Source organism: Choloepus didactylus, chromosome 4, assembly GCF_015220235.1.
Source record: "Choloepus didactylus isolate mChoDid1 chromosome 4, mChoDid1.pri, whole genome shotgun sequence".
Lineage (NCBI taxonomy): Eukaryota > Metazoa > Chordata > Mammalia > Pilosa > Megalonychidae > Choloepus > Choloepus didactylus.
In genome coordinates, this window is record NC_051310.1 from 128,150,369 (window position 1) to 128,168,612 (window position 18,244).

General features: G+C 37.3%; 1 protein-coding gene across 9 annotated transcripts in view; it reads left to right on the plus strand.

The window, feature by feature from the left end:
• The window catches only part of MYO5A (myosin VA), a 263,746-nt gene that overhangs the window by 179,146 nt on the left and 66,356 nt on the right, over positions 1-18,244 (plus strand). For all 9 annotated transcript variants that reach the window (XM_037833939.1, XM_037833940.1, XM_037833944.1 and 6 more), the window contains 7 exons: positions 487-627; positions 2,118-2,243; positions 3,300-3,383; positions 12,970-13,131; positions 14,065-14,162; positions 17,446-17,532; positions 17,620-17,728. In XM_037833939.1, the coding sequence (XP_037689867.1) occupies positions 487-627; positions 2,118-2,243; positions 3,300-3,383; positions 12,970-13,131; positions 14,065-14,162; positions 17,446-17,532; positions 17,620-17,728 (807 nt within the window). The remainder of the gene's footprint in view (positions 1-486; positions 628-2,117; positions 2,244-3,299; positions 3,384-12,969; positions 13,132-14,064; positions 14,163-17,445; positions 17,533-17,619; positions 17,729-18,244) is intronic.

Consider the following 18,244-nt stretch of genomic DNA (forward strand, 5'->3'; position numbering starts at 1 on the left):
CTCAGTCCCTTAAGAGAACTACTTATTCTGAAAGCATCTCCCAGCATGGTCCAGCAGCCTGGAGAGCATCGATTCTGTAGTTTTTCAAGGTCGGCTAAGGCATTAGCTGCATCCGTGTTAGCAGCATTCTGTAATAATTTAAGAAGCCAAAAAGTACATAGTGCATTTTTGGAAGTATAAATATCAAAAAATAAAAAGGACTGTTAACATTTATCAGCTATTTAAATCATTCACTTAACCTAGATTTACTTGTTCACCAAGAATCCTACATAGCTGAGGTCTTACTGTCTATGTTTTTTTATTTGTTTTCTTATATTGGTTGCTGTGTGTAAATTTTTTTTCAATGAGATTGTTGTTGCTAGAAGACATGGACTATCTCAAATTATGTTGGTAACCTCTGAGAGTGTTTTTTAGGTAAACATTTCTTAACTAACATTCTTTATGATAATGACCCAATAATGCCTGCTTTTTTCCCTGTAATTTTAGCATGTCTTCAAATTAGAACAAGAGGAATATATGAAGGAACAAATTCCATGGACACTCATAGATTTCTATGATAATCAGCCTTGTATTAATCTTATAGAATCTAAATTGGGCATTCTAGATTTGCTGGATGAGGAATGCAAGGTAAGTGTGATTTTCTGGGGTATTTAGTCTATCAGAATAGATACAGCAAGTTCAGAAGGTAAGTAGGTTCAAGCAGTGATTCATTAGTAAACCAGGTACCATTGTGGCTACTGGTGGGGACCGTCTTATTTGTGTTCTCTAAGGTCACTGGATCCCAAGGATTCTAATAACCAAAAGTTGGAGAATTTTCCTTTTCTTTTGAGCTGATTTTAAGTTATGTGAAAATTTAACGTTTGATACAAATACTACCAACTTTAGCCACTGTTAACAGTATGCTTATTTTTAGTACTTTTTGCTCAGTAATAGAATATATTTAAAGAAATGCAAGACATTGTGCAAAAGGTATTTTGAATAGTTGTTTAAAAACTAGCTAGTAGTTTTTCTTTATTTCTGATAAATAAGGTACAGATGGAGTTTTAGCTTTAATATTTGAAGATACAGCATGTTGGAAAAAGTATTGGTTCTCCAGCTTTACCACTGACTGAATGATCTTAGACAAATAACCTTTTCTTTCTCTTAATTTATGTTTAGTTTATATGTGGTGAGTTACAATTTACTACAGGTTTATCCTCCTAAGCATCCGTATTTCCTACCACTTTCAGAATATATGTAATAAAAAGTGCTCAGCCTAACTTGTGATTTTAAAAAGTGCAAATCAAAACAAAGATGGGCTACACATCAGATTGGCAAGTTTAAATTTGACAAAACTTCTAAAGAATATTGAACAAATATTCTTGATGAAGAGCATGGCTTAGTACAACATATTTTAGAGGAAATTTGACAATATTTATCAAAATTGTAACTATGTGTACCTTTTGATCCAGTAGTCCCCCTGCTGGGAGTTCACCCTATGAATATATTTGCAAAAGTATCAAAGTATATACATATAAGGAGTCACTGTGACAGTTTTTGTAACAACATTAAAACAATGACAACCTAGTCCATAAATAAGAGAATGCTATTATTAAGAAGAAAAAAAATACAAGGAACATAGAAACACCCTATTCACTTACATGCTTTTAAAGACAGGAAGAGGTAATGAAGTTGGGAAAAATGGCGAGAGGAGACTACTCTGCATGTTATATCTTTCTGAATGATATAAATATTTCACTATGTGCAAATGTTACTTTTTAACAAGTTTAAAGAAACACAATAGCTATGATAGTTCATCTTTAACTTGTAAGGTTTTTTGGTTGTTTTAAAAGCAAATCAAATATTTATATGATGATTCCTGGAATCGACAGAACTTTACAAACTTTTCAAAGCTTAGGCTGGGTCATCTGTGGAAGGTCTCAGTTATGCTCTTCATTAATAATTGATTTTTGGCCTCTAAAAGAGAAATGAAGAAGGAATGGGGGTTCCTAAATTCAATATAAAGCTGTTAGATAATGCCAAAAATGGTTTCTTGGTGGCCAGTGCATCAGAATAATCTCATAACAATATTTACCTGTTTTCTTTCTTCCTTTTTCTCTTTTTTTCCCTGAATATAGATGCCTAAAGGTACAGATGACACTTGGGCCCAAAAATTGTACAACACGCATTTAAACAAATGTGTACTCTTTGAGAAGCCCCGTCTATCAAATACAGCTTTCATCATCCAACATTTTGCTGACAAAGTAAGAAATGTTATCTTATTTCTTTTTGAATGCTTAAGTTAAATGAGGAAAAAAATCAGTAGTGAAGAGGTATCATTTTTTTTCTTTGCTTATGGTTGCATTCTTTAGGCTTATAGGAAAAGCATTCTTCAGTGTGAGCTAGTCTTTTTTTCTCTTCCTTTAGCTTAAATTGAATTATGTTATGAAATAAATATTGGTCTATAATCCTCTATCTATGATTCTGAAATCCAGAAAGCTCTGAAACCCAAAAGTCTTTTCATAATTCATTTGGTGGCTATTCTGGTTTGCTAATGCTGCCATTTTGCAAAACACCAGAAATGGATTGGCTTTTATAAAGGGAGTTTATTTGGTTACAAAGTTACAGTCTTAAGGCTATAAAGTGTCCAAAGTAAGGTATCAACATATGGTACCTTCACTGAAGGATGGCCATTGGTATCTGGAAAACCTCTGTTAGCTGGGAAGGCACGTGAAGACCTGAGGGCCATCTAAGGGCTTTGTGATGCAGGCTGTGGAGCCCCTTGTGTGGCAGATAGCCAAGCTGCTGGAGTTTTGGCAGCAGGAATAGAATAGACCATATTCAATTAGTCCTACTTTACCAATCATACATTTTTCCCCCAACTTCTACCATCATCTATCCTCAGCTCAACTTTCTCCCTGTCAGAGAGCCATCTGTTCCTTTTGATCCTCTCTCCTGCTTAATCCCTTATCCATGCCAATGGTATACTGGGTAGAAAGACACATTTGGGTCAGCCTTGGAGGAGCTCTCTTTGGCCAGCATGGGAGACCAGGATCAACTTCTATGAATCTGCTTACCCATGAATTGGGAGAATCTGTTAGACCAGTTAATCAGCATTCCCACTATTCCCTAGAAAAAACAATTTTTGATGAATTTTATTCTGTTAGGAATTAGGAATGATACTGGCTTCTTAGAATAAAACTGATGATACCACTTTGCTGAGAGCTGTACATATAGCCTGAGTATAATTTTGTGGTTGATGATGATAATCTCTATTCAAAAGTTTGTCTAGTTAAGGAGATTTTTCTGTGTGTTTTCAGGTGGAATACCAGTGTGAAGGCTTTCTGGAAAAGAATAAAGACACTGTTTTTGAAGAACAAATTAGAGTTCTTAAGTCAAGCAAGGTAACTATAAATAGACTTCCTCCAATCATGACATTGAATAAAATGTTTATTATTTTAGAAATTAGCCTTTTAGCAATAATAATGATTTTTTTCTAACAAAATCAGTTTAATTTTAGTTTTTATTTATCAAGGACATAACACTGTGTGTCAGGTCCTGTTCTAAGTGCTTTACAAATGTTCAGTCATCTAATCCTTATAATGAAATAATATTATCATTACTCTCATTTTCAGATGAGGCAACTGAGGCACATTATTAGTGAGTTTTGTAGCCAAAGTAAAACCCAAACCATCTGACTCAGTCCATACTGTTAACCGCTATGCAACATTGCCTTTCATTTTTAAGTGAAAATAACCTAAAAATGAAAAACCTGGACCATTGGCCTCTTCAGAAGTTCTAGACTCTTGTTCCTTTGTGAGAGACTACATGAGAAAACAATGTTTTTTCTGTTTGTCATTTTGAAGGAATGTACGAAAATAAGGGTCTTATGTACTTCATCCAGATAGAGATAGATCATTGACTGCAGTTTCAGTTTTGGTCCAGAGCACTTTGAAATTATTTTTCTAAGGCATAGATACCAGAAACACTTCTTTCCAGAGGGAAAAGAATATTCTAAATGACAGAGAACTATGATGACTCCACCAGATTGGTTATTAGGTTTATCCCAACCTCATCAGGAAAAGAGGGGGAGGGGACCATGGCCCACTTTCATCCTATAGGAGCAAACCCAGAAACCAGTTATTTAGTTTAGCAAAATGAATATTAAAATATTCAGTAAAAAAGTAAAAATATTAATGTGAATGTCAATGGAATATTATATGAACATTTTGATTCTTGTTTTCAGAACAAAAACTTTACTTTCAATTATTTTGTTAATAAAAGGATCATGTAAAGACCAAATTCCATTTTCAGTCTCCAGAAAATAATACTATGAATCAAAGTGTCCATAGAAAAAATTATTTTTTCCCCTTATCCTAACAGGCATTGGTCGTCAGTGCTTTATAGCTTATAGGACTGATATATAAGCGAAAATTCTTTCATAATGCCAATCTCTGAGTATTATTCAGTTAACAATTATAAATCATCTTTGGCTTATAAATACTGTTGAAAACCATGAAATTCTAGTGTTGCAACTTCATAGAAGTAATTTAGCTTAAATAGAACATTTCACAGGTTCTCATTCCTGAAGTACCCATAATCAGTTGTGTCTTATTCTGACCTAACTTAGCTGATGGGCAAATGGATCCTTAATCATCAGAAGGTAACTGTGTGTTCTGATGAATCATTGGAGTGACAGCCAGTCTACATGACATTATTGTAGTTGGAGAAAGTATTGTTTGATTCACGTAATATAGAGCTGAAAGGCATCTCCTGCTCACAGTCTTTATAGAAACCCAACCTGAGAATATGAAGTTTGTATTTTTATTTCTCTGTACCTAATGGGAAGCTAGTATATAGTATTGATGTTATACTCTAAGAAGTACTAATTTTAGAAGATTGATATTTGTGTTGCATGTTTGAATAGAGTTTTTTGTGGGGTAATACAGTGTGGGGTTGTGTTTGTGTGTGTGTGTATTTTGTCTTTTTTGCAGCATCTGGACAAACTTACTGGTTGAAAAGGAATTATAAATTTAACATAAGATGTGTTAATTTATATTTTCCCACCATAAAGAAATCTGTTGCCACATCTAATGTCAGAAAGCACATAAATGAATTGCAGTTTGGTTAAATACTACTAAATTGCAATGCTACCAAATACCATTAAAACGAGTTACAGTCTCTACTTTCCATATTGCTAATTGAAGAGGGGAAGTACAGTTCATCTAATTAGTTTATACCCCTCAGATCTCTCATCTATAAAACAGAATCATGATAGTATCTACTTTATGGAGGTTGCTATGAGAATTAAATAGGTTGTGTTCTTAAGATCTTAAAACAGTGTTTTATGTACAGAAAGCTCTTGAAGAATACTGTTGCTGTAATTGAGATTATTTCCCACATCTTCCTAAAGCTGAATACTTAAATATTTCAGAGCCCTGTCCTAAGAATGGAGAGACAGATCAAAGAAACAAAATGGAATGTCCAGGCATATATACCTACCTATCTGTCTGTCTGTCAGTTTGCCTGTCTGTCTTTAAATAAAGTTGGCATCCCCAGTCAGTGGGGCATGGATAATTCTTCAACAAACGATTTAAGAAAATTGGAGTTTAGCAACATAAATATGGTAAATGAAGTAGGCAAAGTTTCCTGCTCTTGTGGGGAATTAGGCAATAACCACTTAATCACATGTTTAGGTAATTTCAGAGAATGCTAAATGCTATAAAGAAAGTAAAACAGTATACAAACCTAGAGAGTGACTAAGCTTGGGTGGGGGCGAGGGGTTGCATTAACTGGGAAAGTCAGAGAAGGCCTCTCTGAAGAATTGACATTTAGCTGAAACCTGAAAAATGGGAGATAGATGTGTCAAGGCAGAGGGAAGAGCAAGTAGGAAGCACAGACTGAGTAAGTGGGTTGGATTTGAGGCCCAAAAAGAAGACTGGTATTGCCAGAGCATGGTAGGTGAGTGGGACATGTAGGGCATGTAGACCAGGGCCACTTCTTGAAAGGAAGGCATTGCCGACCATGGTAAAGAGTTTGGATTTTATATATGTTGAAGTGGGAAGTCTGGAAGGTTTTCAGCTGAGGAATGATATGCTGCTGTATGGAGATGTATTTGGTGATGACGGAGATGGAGCGATTGGTGATCTAGAAGAAAGGTGGTGTGCTGAGATACCAAGATTGTACCAATGGAGATGGAATATAATTTATGGGTGGAGTTGACAGGGTTTTGTTGATGGATTGGGTATGGACTGAGAGAAAGGAAAAAATTGAGGATGACTTCTAGGTTATTTGCTTGGGGTGTTAGATGGATGGTGTGTCATTTAATGAGATAAAGACTGGTAAATGATTAGTCTTTGGGGGAAAGAAACAAGAGTTCTGTTTTGGACATGTTTAGTTTGAGATGGCAATTAGATAGCCAAAGTGGGCATGCCATACAGGAAGTGTAAAATGAAAATTGGCAGTTCATGAGAAAAGTCAGGGCAGGTGATATAAAGTCTGTAGTCTTTAGAGCCTAGATGGGACTGAATGTGAGTACTTAGGAAGAACATATAGATAAAAAAATAGAGGAGGGGATTCTGGGAAGATGGCGGCATAGAAAGAGGTGGAAGACCTAGTCTCCCCCAGGACAATTCATAAATGAACAAAAAACCAGTAAATAACCTGGAATGGTAGCGGGGAGACAAATGTGACTGTACACTCAACATCCACCAACATGAATTGGGAGGAATGCCCAAGATCACAGCATAAAATCTGTAAGTAAAATTGCGGACCCGCGCTGAGAGCTGAGAACCTAGAGCCGGGAGCCCCTCCCTCACGGAAGCCGCGCCGTGCACTTTCTCAGCCCAGCTCCAAGTGAGGTTTTAGTGATAACAGCTCAGTACAGACAGCGAATCCTCACAAGCAGACAGAGGCTTTTGGTGACGGCTGACCTTGGGAGAATCGGGGGAAATATTCTATCTCTTGCTCTCTCTCTGTAGAGAAAACCTCGGCTGCTCTCAGCCCACAAGGAGTTGCAGTGGAGACGGCCTCACACAATCGGCATTCTGAGGCGAGCTGAGAGCCCCGCGGCACAGCCAAACGGCCCAGGGCTTCCCTAGAGGGATGGAGCACACTGATGACGTAGCATGGCATTTTCTCTCGGCTGAGGGAGGATCGCGGCTGGGAGGGGGGATCCGCTCAGAGAACCCAGAGGCGCTATGCCAAGTCTGGTGGTTTATGGGACACCGAGAGAGAGCTGCCTCTCTTCCCTGACCACCTGTGCGCGCGCCCCACATTCAGGGCAGGCGACTCCAGCGGCACGCCCAGGCTGAGCTCTCCAACTGAACATGCAAGAATCATTTCCCCTCACTACTGACTGGAGGGATGTAGGTGGCTCACAGACGCCATCTGCTGGTTACCTAGAGAAAGTGCACGTCACCAAGCTGTGTCTCTGAAAAATTAGATCGATATCCTTTAAGAACCCTGTCAAGCAAAACAAATGCCAAGAGGCCAAAAACAACAGAAAATCTTAATGCATATGATAAAACCAGATGATATGGAGAATCCAGCTCCAAACACACAAATCAAGATTTCGGAAGAAACGTTATTTCTTGCAAAATTAATTAGAGGTACAATCAAAGAACGAAAACATGGCAAAGGATTTAAAGGACATGAAGAAGACCATGGCCCAGGATATAAGCACCGTAAAAAAGACCCTAGAAGAGCATAAAGAAGACATTGCAAGAGTAAATAAAAAAATAGAATATCTTATGGAAATAAAAGAAACTGTTGGCCAAACCAAAAAGACTCTGGATACTCACAATTCAAGACTAGAGGAAGCTGAACAACATCTCAGTCTCCTAGAAATCCACAGAACAGAAAATGAAAGAACAAAAGAAAGAATGGAGAAAAAAATTGAAAAAATCGCAATGGATTTCAGGGATACGATAGATAAAATAAAATGTCCAAACTTAAGACTCATTGGTGTCCCAGAAGGGGAAGAGAAGGGTAAAGGTCTAGAAAGAGTATTCAAAGAAATTGTTGGGGAAAACTTCCCCAACCTTCTACACAATATAAATACACAAAGCATAAATGCCCAGCAAACTCCAAATAGAATAAATCCAAATAAACCCACCCCAAGACATATTCTGATCAGACTCTCAAATACTGAAGAGAAGGAGCAAGTTCTGAAAGCAGCAAGAAAAAAGCAATTCACCACATACAAAGGAAACAATATAAGACTAAGTAGTGACTACTCAGTGGCCACTATGGAGTCAAGAAGGCAGTGGCATGACATATTTAAAATTCTGAGAGAGAAAAATTTCCAGCCAAGAATACTTTATCCAGCAAAACTCTCCTTCAAATTTGAGGGAGAAACTTGAAAGGTGAAATCACTGCCCTCCCCCCTACGTGGGATCAGACACCCAGGGAAGTGAATCTCCCTGGCAACGTGGAATATGACTCCCGGGGAGGAATGTAGACCCGGCATCGTGGGATGGAGAACATCTTCTTGACCAAAAGGGGGATGTGAAAGGAAATGAAATAAGCTTCAGTGGCAGAGAGATTCCAAAACGAGCCGAGAGATCACTCTGGTGGGCACTCTTACGCACACTTTAGACAACCTTTTATAGGTTCTAAAGAATTGGGGTAGCTGGTGGTGGATACCTGAAACTATTAAACTACAACCCAGAACCCATGAATCTCGAAGACAGTTGTATAAAAATGTAGCTTATGAGGGGTGACAGTGGGATTGGGAATGCCATAAGGACCAAGCTCCACTTTGTCTAGTTTATGGATGGATGTGTAGAAAAGTAGGGGAAGCAAACAAACAGACAAAGGTACCTAGTGTTCTTTTTTACTTCAATTGCTCTTTTTCACTCTAATTATTATTCTTGTTATTTTTGTGTGTGTGCTAATGAAGGTGTCAGGGATTGATTTAGGTGATGAATGTACAACTATGTAATGGTACTGTAAACAATCGAAAGTACAATTTGTTTTGTATGACTGTGTGGTATGTGAATATATCTCAATAAAATGATGATTAAAAAAAAAAAAAAAAAGAGAGAGGAGACCATGGAGGAGCAAGAAGTGGCATCCAGGGAGCAGGTGAAGCAGCACCAGGAAGCAAATCGAATTCTCAGGATGCTGGGGGGTGAGAGACCCAGGCAGCACTTGAGCACCAAGGCCTCGAATGCAGCCCGTCCAGACTAGAGCAAGACGACAAGGGCTCCAGAAGGAGCATCACCGGGGGAAAAGAGCACTAAGAGATTAACTGAGCGGTGTAACAGTGCTGAGAGGTTTTGTGTTTTTCAGCTTTTTTCTTTGTAATTCAACTGAAGCAATTGGTACTAAATTTCTGATAGGTACACAGGAAACTGAGCAATCTGAAAAACAAGAAACCACAGAAAAAAAAGGTTGCACAAAAAAAAGGAAATGTAATCTCAGGAACTTGATAAGGCTCAGCTCTGAGCAACGTTTTCAGAGATATAATAATGCAAACACTGAATACAGACTTAGGAAAAAACCATGACACAACCACCTTGAAAAGATGAGAGAAAAATAAATGCACGTGCATGTGTTTATAGGGATGGGGAAGTAAGATACCTAAATCAAAACTTTCCATAGTAGAAAGTCACTGTGTAAAACTGAAAAAGCAAAAAACTGTATGAGCTTATTTTTATGGTCATTCTAGGAAAAAAAAAAAATAGTTTAAAGGTTGACAGTGACTGCCTGTGGGAGCAGGGAAGTCGGGGCAGTTTTGTTTCAGACCACGTGCACATATTACTTCAGTAACGGTAAAAATTTTAAGCGTTTAAAAAAAAAAAAAAAAAAAAAAAAAAAAAAAAAAATTTGAGGGAGAGCTTAAATTTTTCACAGACAAACAAATGCTGAGAGAGTTTGCCAATAAAAGACCTGCCCTACTTCAGATTCTAAAGGAAGCCCTACCAACAGAGAGACAAAGAAAGGAGAAAGAGATATAGAGAATTTTAACAGACATATATAGTACCTTACATCCCAAATCACCAGGACACTCATTTTTCTCTAGTGATCACAGATCTTTCCCCAGAAGGGACCATAAGCTGAGACATAAAACAAGCCTCAAGAAATTTGGAAAAAAAAAAAAAATTGAATATATTCAGAGAACATTCTCCAAACACAATGGAATACAAATAGAAGTCAGTAATTTTTGAACTATAACTCCACTATTTACTTCCTACATGATAAAAAATACACAAACTCTAAGGACAAATCAATGGTTTTTGAACTCAATGTAAAATATGTAATTTTAGACAACTATATAAAGGTGGGAGAATGAAGGAGTATAGGAACATAGTTTATGTGCCCTATTGAAGTGAAGGTGGTATCAAAGAAAAACAAGATTGATAGGGATTTAAGAGGTTAATTTTAAGCCCCACAGTAAACACAAAGAAATTATCAGAGAATATAACCATAGAGATGAACAGTAGAGTCTGGATTAAGAGAAATGGGGAAAGGGGCAATGGGAAGTTAAGAAAGGAGTGTAGTGTTGCTGTTTGAGGTGAAGGGAAATTTCTAGTAATGGATGGTGGGAAAGAGCATAACATCATTCTAAATGTGATCAATCCCACTAATGGAAGGGTAGGAAAGGGGTGGAATGGGAAGATTTAGGCTGTATATATGTTTCCACAATTGAAAAAAGAAAAAAAAAAAAAGACAGTCTAACTAGACAACAATTGAATGCTAAGGATGAACTTGGATGGGATTGGAGGGTGGAGGACAGGTGGCTCAAAGGGACACAGTTTAGACATAAGGAAAAGGAAATATAGAATGTAAGCATTGTATCATTGTTGAATCTCTTATACTTCTTAGCTGGGCTTAATGGAATTACATAAAAGAATGTTCTTGTTCATGGGGAGTACATGCGTGAATTATAGTGGATGTTCAAGAATGTATGCAGCTAACTCTCATATATTCAGAAGACAGAGAAATATATGATGAATGATAGATAGGGAGGGAAAGAAATAATGATGTGACAGCATGTTAAAGTTGGTGGATTAAGCTTTTGGGGGAGGGGGGGTCAGGGTATGATAGAATTCTGTGTATGGGGCTAGTATTGTTTTTGCAACTATTCATGTAACTTTGAATTTATTTCAAAATAAAATAAAATATAAAAAAAGAAAAATAGAGGAAATTTGAGATCAGAGTTTTTAGGCATTCCAATTTTTAAAGGCTGGCCAGAGGAGGAGCCAGGAATGAAGACTGAGAAATAATGGCCAATGAGGTAGCAGGAACACTACCTGAAGAAGAAATAATAGAGCAGATTCTAATATACCAATTTAAAATGTACTTTCCTTTTTCTTTTTTTTTAATTTAGAAAACCCAACATAGAGAATTTTTAATTATAATACCTTTGATGCACACACACACACATATATACACATATACATATACATATATATGTGTGTATCCTGAAGTCTGAAAACTTGTCTTTTTCTAGTAGATAATATAGATATTTAGTCATATTGTAGCACCTAGTGGTGAATATGATATTGCAGCCCAACTCTATTAACCATTTCACACAGGAGAGCCAAGTTTAAACAACAGCTGTTAGAGAGCTAGCAATTCATTTGGAAATGATAGATTAGTGTAGATAAGCTTCCAAAGTACATGGTCTATCATTGAATAGCCTAGCATTTTAATCCCTTGCTGAATTTTCAAATCAAGCTCCTACATCTTGCTCATTTTTTCCCTTTGGAACACAGCTTTAATATTATAATATAGGGCAATGGTAACACATTTTTTTTCCTCTTTATAAGCCAACAAAGCTAGAGGATGTTATTTATCCTGTAAAGCAGGGAATGTATTCATTTGTATATCATGAAACTATTATTGGTATGTTATGTAAAACAGTTTGTTATATGCATCATGAATTATTTCCTAAATCACCCTTATGATTGGTACACACATAAATAGCAAATGAAATTATCTGATATGCTTTTTAATGAAAAAACTCTCATAAGAAAATTATTTTTTTTTCCTGGAGATATTCTGAGATTATTAGATAGATAACTGCTACTTGCAAATATTTGATTTATAAGAAGGATATGACACTATTGTAAAGATATGTAGATGTATCAAGATGCTCTTGTGGGTTAGTTTGAAGTCTCTTTTGTTTCATAAAATTTCTTCCAACTACATTTACTAATAGCATTCACCTACTTACTAGGTACCAGATCTTTGAAAAGTCTTTTATATTTCTAACCTAGTGAAAACAAAATTGATTACAGGAATTATGCAATCAAGTTTTAAACCTTTTGAAAACAAATATAAAAGCTTACAAGATAAGGGCATGGTTTTTTTGTTTGTTTCGTTTTTTTTTTTTTTTTTTTTTTTTTTTTTGTCCTTTTTCACCCTAGACTCCAAATTATTTTCTCTAAATTGTCATTACTTCATGATTATTTTATAGTCTTGACATATTTTAGAACTAGTTGATGACACACTTTCTGCTGAGATTTTCAATGGCATTGCTCAGCACTTGAATTAGTGTGTAGACAAATGAAGCATGTGAGTAAAAACTTGATAAATAACTTGCAAATTTGGGCTGGTGTTTTTCTCTCCCTGATGGTAAAACATTTTGTGGAGGGGAGGTAATAAGATAGAATTTTCTATTAGTATTTTGCTCATAAAATAATTATAGTTAGAACTAGTACTGTGTTTAGAGTGGCTGTTTCCTGTGGATTAGGATTTCAAGTCTCTGAATGCAGTAGGTTTTATTTTGTTTTTCCCCAAAAATGGTGTGAAATTATTGCATTTTTCTACCTATATTTTTTGTGGCATTTATCTCACCTTACTCTTATATTTTTGGCTCCTAATATAGTTATTGATTATTTTTGGAATGTAAATCTGAAAAAGTTTACTTAATGAAGGGAATCACTATGGATCAAAGTCATCTTCATAATGTTTCTTCTGCAAGGTATACATTTACATTTTGGTTTAGAGTATAATGTCCTTTTGCTGCTTCTGACTCAGTTTAAGATGCTACCAGAATTATTTCAAGATGATGAGAAAACCATCAGTCCAACTTCAGCCACCTCTTCAGGGCGTACACCCCTCACACGCACTCCTGCAAAGCCCACCAAAGGCAGACCAGGCCAGGCAGCCAAAGAGCACAAGAAAACGGTGGGGCACCAGGTAAGTTCAGGGGAGCTGCTGCAGTCCTCCTTCCCCTGTGGCTCTGCTGAAACCTCAGGTCTTCCTTCTTCGCCCTTCCAGGTGGGATCCTCAGCTTTAGACCTGTGATTCTGCTTAAGCCTTTCTGAAAATAATTTTGTCTACATCTTGTTTCTTCTAATGTATATCGTCTTTCACAGACCACTGCTGTCTTTGTTTTGTACTCTGATTGTTTTACATCTGGATTTGTACAGAGCATTAGCTCCCCCAGTGCAGGAATAATGCCCTTTCCTTTCTTTGGCGTATTATGCCCTGTGGGATGTGGAAACCTTATATACATATGCTTCGTACCTGAAAAAACGGTGAGGCCTTTGGATGGGAGGCTGAGCACTAGGCAACTTGTTTTCTTGTCCATGGGACTGTGTGCCCAGTGTAAATAGGAAGCAGAGCCTGACACAGGTTCCCAGCCTCCAGTCCTGATCCCATGTCTGTAACTGCGACCTGACCACAGGCTGTACTCTTCTGTTCTAACATTCATTCCCTGAGCCCTTCTTTGTCATCTGCTACTTTTTTTTCAGTATTTTACAGCAAGATTCCCACTTTACATGATTAAATGGCCTTAATATTCTCAAAGCAAGGTTATATTTTTAGTCAAAATTCTTAGCTCACAACAGGAGGCTACAGAAACTTTCTGTAGAAGGAAACTTTCTGAAGAAGGAAGTGGGGAAAAAAGGTGTGAGAGGAGAGTTAATATGTTTTGAGCAGATGAAGTTATATTATCTATTTATATAATGATAGATTTGAAGCAAATTTTAACCTAAAGCCCTAGATGGGTCAAATTCATAGGTGGCAAAGTCATCTCCATTAGTGTCAAAGGAAGAGAAATTTTAATTGTTTTACCTTATCTTTGACTTTTGACAAACTTTGCTGCCCTTTTTGCTCTTTTTCATACAGTTCCGAAACTCCCTTCACCTGCTTATGGAAACTCTGAATGCCACTACCCCTCACTATGTGCGTTGTATTAAGCCTAATGACTTCAAGCTCCCATTCACGTAAGTATTTCTCAACTACTGAATTTAAAAGGGTCCGTATCTTATAAAGATTACCAAACCAACGTAAGAAAAACTACTGATTAGGAAACTACTAGTTAATAGATTATTTCAGTTTTTCTTGCATTTAGAGAATGAGACAACAAGTTAACGTTTGGTCTCTGAGGATTTTTAAAGTTGAGTTCAACCAATACTCTTAGATGTATTTTCTATTTTGAAGTTATTTTGCTTCAAGACCTTTCTGGGCTTTTTGTTAATTTGGGCATTAGTTAAAATTAGAGCTTGAAGTGAGGTGGATTGGATAAGGTTAGTGAAGGTTTACAGTTTCCCCATTGCCTTCAACTTTTAAAACCATAGGAGAATATCTATTTTTACCAAAATCTCATTTTGCTTCAAATACCGTGTATAAAGGAAGAATGAATCTTTCTGGAGGTTGTTTTTTCAAAATGGAAATATTTCTCTAATTTTAAAAGTAACACATGCACGTTATAAAAGAAATTTTCAAGAAGTACAGAATAGTATAAAAATAAATGAAAAAACATCCACCATTCGTAGAGATAACTGGTATTTAACTGGCATAGATCTTTCTTGACTGACCGACCAAACTCCCTTCCTTCCCTGCGCTGTACGTGTGTATATGTGTGTGTTCATGTGTGTATGAGAAAGGGAAAGATTAACAAAAGGAAGAGGCTCATGCTAAAATTGCTGTTTTGTATCCTGTTTTTAACTTAATAGACTGGAAACAACTTTCCATGTTAGTAAATAAATAACCACATTGTCATTTTTGTAGCTGCAGAGTATCCCACTGAATAGACATACCATCATATGTTAAAATTATTCCCTATTGATGGCCATTTAGATTATTCCAGCAGTGCTATGATGACCATCTTTTGCCAAACATTTTTGTATATTTGTCTGATTATCTCCTTACTATAATATATTGCTAGAAGTGGTATTTGTGGGTCAAAGACCAGGCACTTTTGCCAAAGGTTGTAATAACTCCCGTTTCCACTCCACAGTGAATCAGAGTGCCTGTTTCCCTACACTCTTGCCAGTCGAGCTCTCTGGAGATTCTGTCTTAGACTGTAGGGCAGTTCTGAAGGACTACCATCCTCCCATCTGCCTCACCACCAAGAAACCCTTTTGGGAAGGAAGTGAGAAGCAAGAAGAAGTTGCCACACCCTGGGTCTCTTTCTGGGACATTCCCAGGCCTGGGGCCATTAGCGTCCATCTTCCAACCCCTATTTGCTACCAACGTTGGAACAGCTAAGAAGAGTGCTGCAGAAGCTTGCATAGGTTGTTCAGGGCTGAACTAGGGAAGAAACAGGAGTGATCATCTGGGAGAGGCACACCTTTCTTCTTCCTCTTTTAGTGTCAACTGAAAGATGCCAATTGTCTAGAGTGAAATACATGTAAAATATATAAATACCTAGTAGTTACTCATCGAATTAAATAGCTTTTAGAATTTTTTTAAAATACCTGAATGGGGCATATATATTTTTAACTTTTTATTTTGAAGTAATTTTAAACTTACAGGACAGTTGCAAAAATAATACAAACCCATACAGAGAATTCCAATAAAATCTACATCCCTCCCTTACCCAAATTCACCAATTTTAACATATTGCCACACTTGCCATATGTCTGTCTGTTTATCTGTCTTTTTATCTGTTTATCTATCCATTTTCCGAACATTTGGGAGTAGGTTGTATACATATTGAATTATGTGTTCAATACTTATATACATTATGCCCCTATATACATACGTAATGCTTCCATGGACATTTTTTAAGAACGAGGATTCTCAGTTATGTAAACACCTTAGTACAGTTATCCAGTTCGAGAAATTCAACACTGATGTAAAGCTTATGGTCTATATTCCAATTTTTCGTATGTCCCAATAATATCCTTTTGAGCCTTTTCTCTGTCATTAATAGATCCTGTCCAGGATCATGTATTGTATGTCTTTGTTTCTTTTGTTGGTGTTTGTTGTTATTGTTGTTAAATTGTGGAAACATATGTACAACATAAGCTTTCCTATTAACTACTCCCAAGCATATGAATGTGGGGCATATTTAACTTGTCCTTCTTGTTAAAGAAATTTCCAGGGCTGGCCAGTCTTTATTCCAGTAGAGCTGTATATGGTGAGCTGAAGAATTCTGGGAACATCTAGTCAGAACCAAGTAGCAAGTATAGGCAAAATGCAGAGGACTTTGTTGTTTAAAAGATAGATAGATAGACAGTGCTCTAGTTTGCTAATGCTGCTGGAATGCAAAACGCCAGAAATGGATTGGCTTTTAGAAAGGGGGTTTATTTGTTTACACTGTTACAGTCTTAAGGCCATAAAGTGTCCAAGGTGATGCATCAACAATCAAGTACCTTCACTGGAGGATGACCAATAGTGTCGAGAAAACCTCCATTAGCTGGGAAGGCACGTGGCTGGCATCTGCTCCAAAGTTCTGGTTTCAAAATGGCTTTCTTCCAGGACGTTCCTCTCTAAGCTTCAGCTTCTCTCCAAAATGTAACTCTCAGTTGCTCTTGGGGCGTTTGTCCTCTCTTAGCTTCTCCGGAGCAAAAGTCTGCTTTCAAAGGCCGTCTCCAAAATGTCTCTGTAAGCTGAAGCTCCTCTCTCAGTTCCAGTGCGTTCTTCAAAGTGTCCCTCTTGGCTGTAGCTCCTCTTCAAGATGTCACTCTCAGCTGCAGCTGCACTGAGTTCCTTCTATTTGTCAGCCCATTTATATGGCTCCACTGATCAAGGCCCACCCTGAATGGGTGGGGCCATGCCTCCATGGGAATATCTCATCAGTTATCACCCACAGTTGGGTGGGGCACATTCCATGGAAATACTCAAAGAATTACAATCTAATTAACACTGATAGGTCTGCCCACACAAGATTACATCAAAGATAATGGTGTTTGGGGGACATAATACATTCAAACCAGCATAGATAGATAGATAGATAGATAGATAGATGGATAGATAGATAGACATAATACATTCAAACCAGCATAGATAGATAGATAGATAGATAGATGCTCAAAGGTGTAACTTTTGAGTCTGTGGTATGAACCACGGGTAATCTTTGCAGTTCTTTATTTTTACTGCCAAGTGTCTCCTCCCACCCTCTCATGGAGTTTTCCACAGTGATCACTGCTCCAACTTTTGAATGATTCTTTTCTAATTTGTCCCCTTGTCTCTTTACAAATGAACTTAATTTCTGGACTGAAGAGAGTAATTTGGGGGCAACAGCCAGGGTTCTTTAATGATTTTCATTTTTACTTGTAGGTTTGATGAGAAGAGGGCAGTGCAGCAACTGAGAGCATGTGGTGTCCTGGAAACCATCCGGATCAGTGCGGCAGGTTTCCCCTCACGGTAAGCGTGGCAGTTCTCAAATGTAAGGGCTCCTAGAGGAAAAGGCTCTGCTTCTTTAAATAAGCTGATGCAAGTTTCTTCTTATAGGTGGACTTATCAAGAATTTTTCAGCCGCTACCGAGTCCTAATGAAGCAAAAAGATGTTCTGAGTGACAGAAAGCAAACATGCAAGAATGTATTAGAGAAACTGATAGTGGTAAGAAAGATTTTCACTTACCTTTACCTGAACAGATATAGGCCAAGGGCCTTGTGGTTCTGAACTTTGAAAACCCTGGAAGCTTCCATATAAAAGATCATTAATCAAGATTATTTGGGGGTAGAAGGGAGTGGAGGGGTACTCTCTCTTGGAGGTTGAGGGACACTGAGTTTAGAATGTTAGGATTGGTGAGGATGTTGGTCCAATATCAGGAAACAGGATTATGAGGCGTGGACCCACACTTGAGACATTCTTTTTAGTGAGTTTGATCGTTGTCAACAAATACTTACCTAGTGTTTTTTTAAGAAAGACACCAGACCAGATTCGGTGTGAGTAAAAAAAAAGTCAGTCTTATCTTCAGATAATGTAGTCTTTCTATCTAGGAAATTAATGCATTTTAAAGACAAGTATAATATACCTTAGTATCTATCAAATACTGAATGAGTCCTGGACTGATGCTGATGTTGTCACAAAGATTAGAACTGGTGGTTTGATGTGCTGAGCCCTCTATCATGG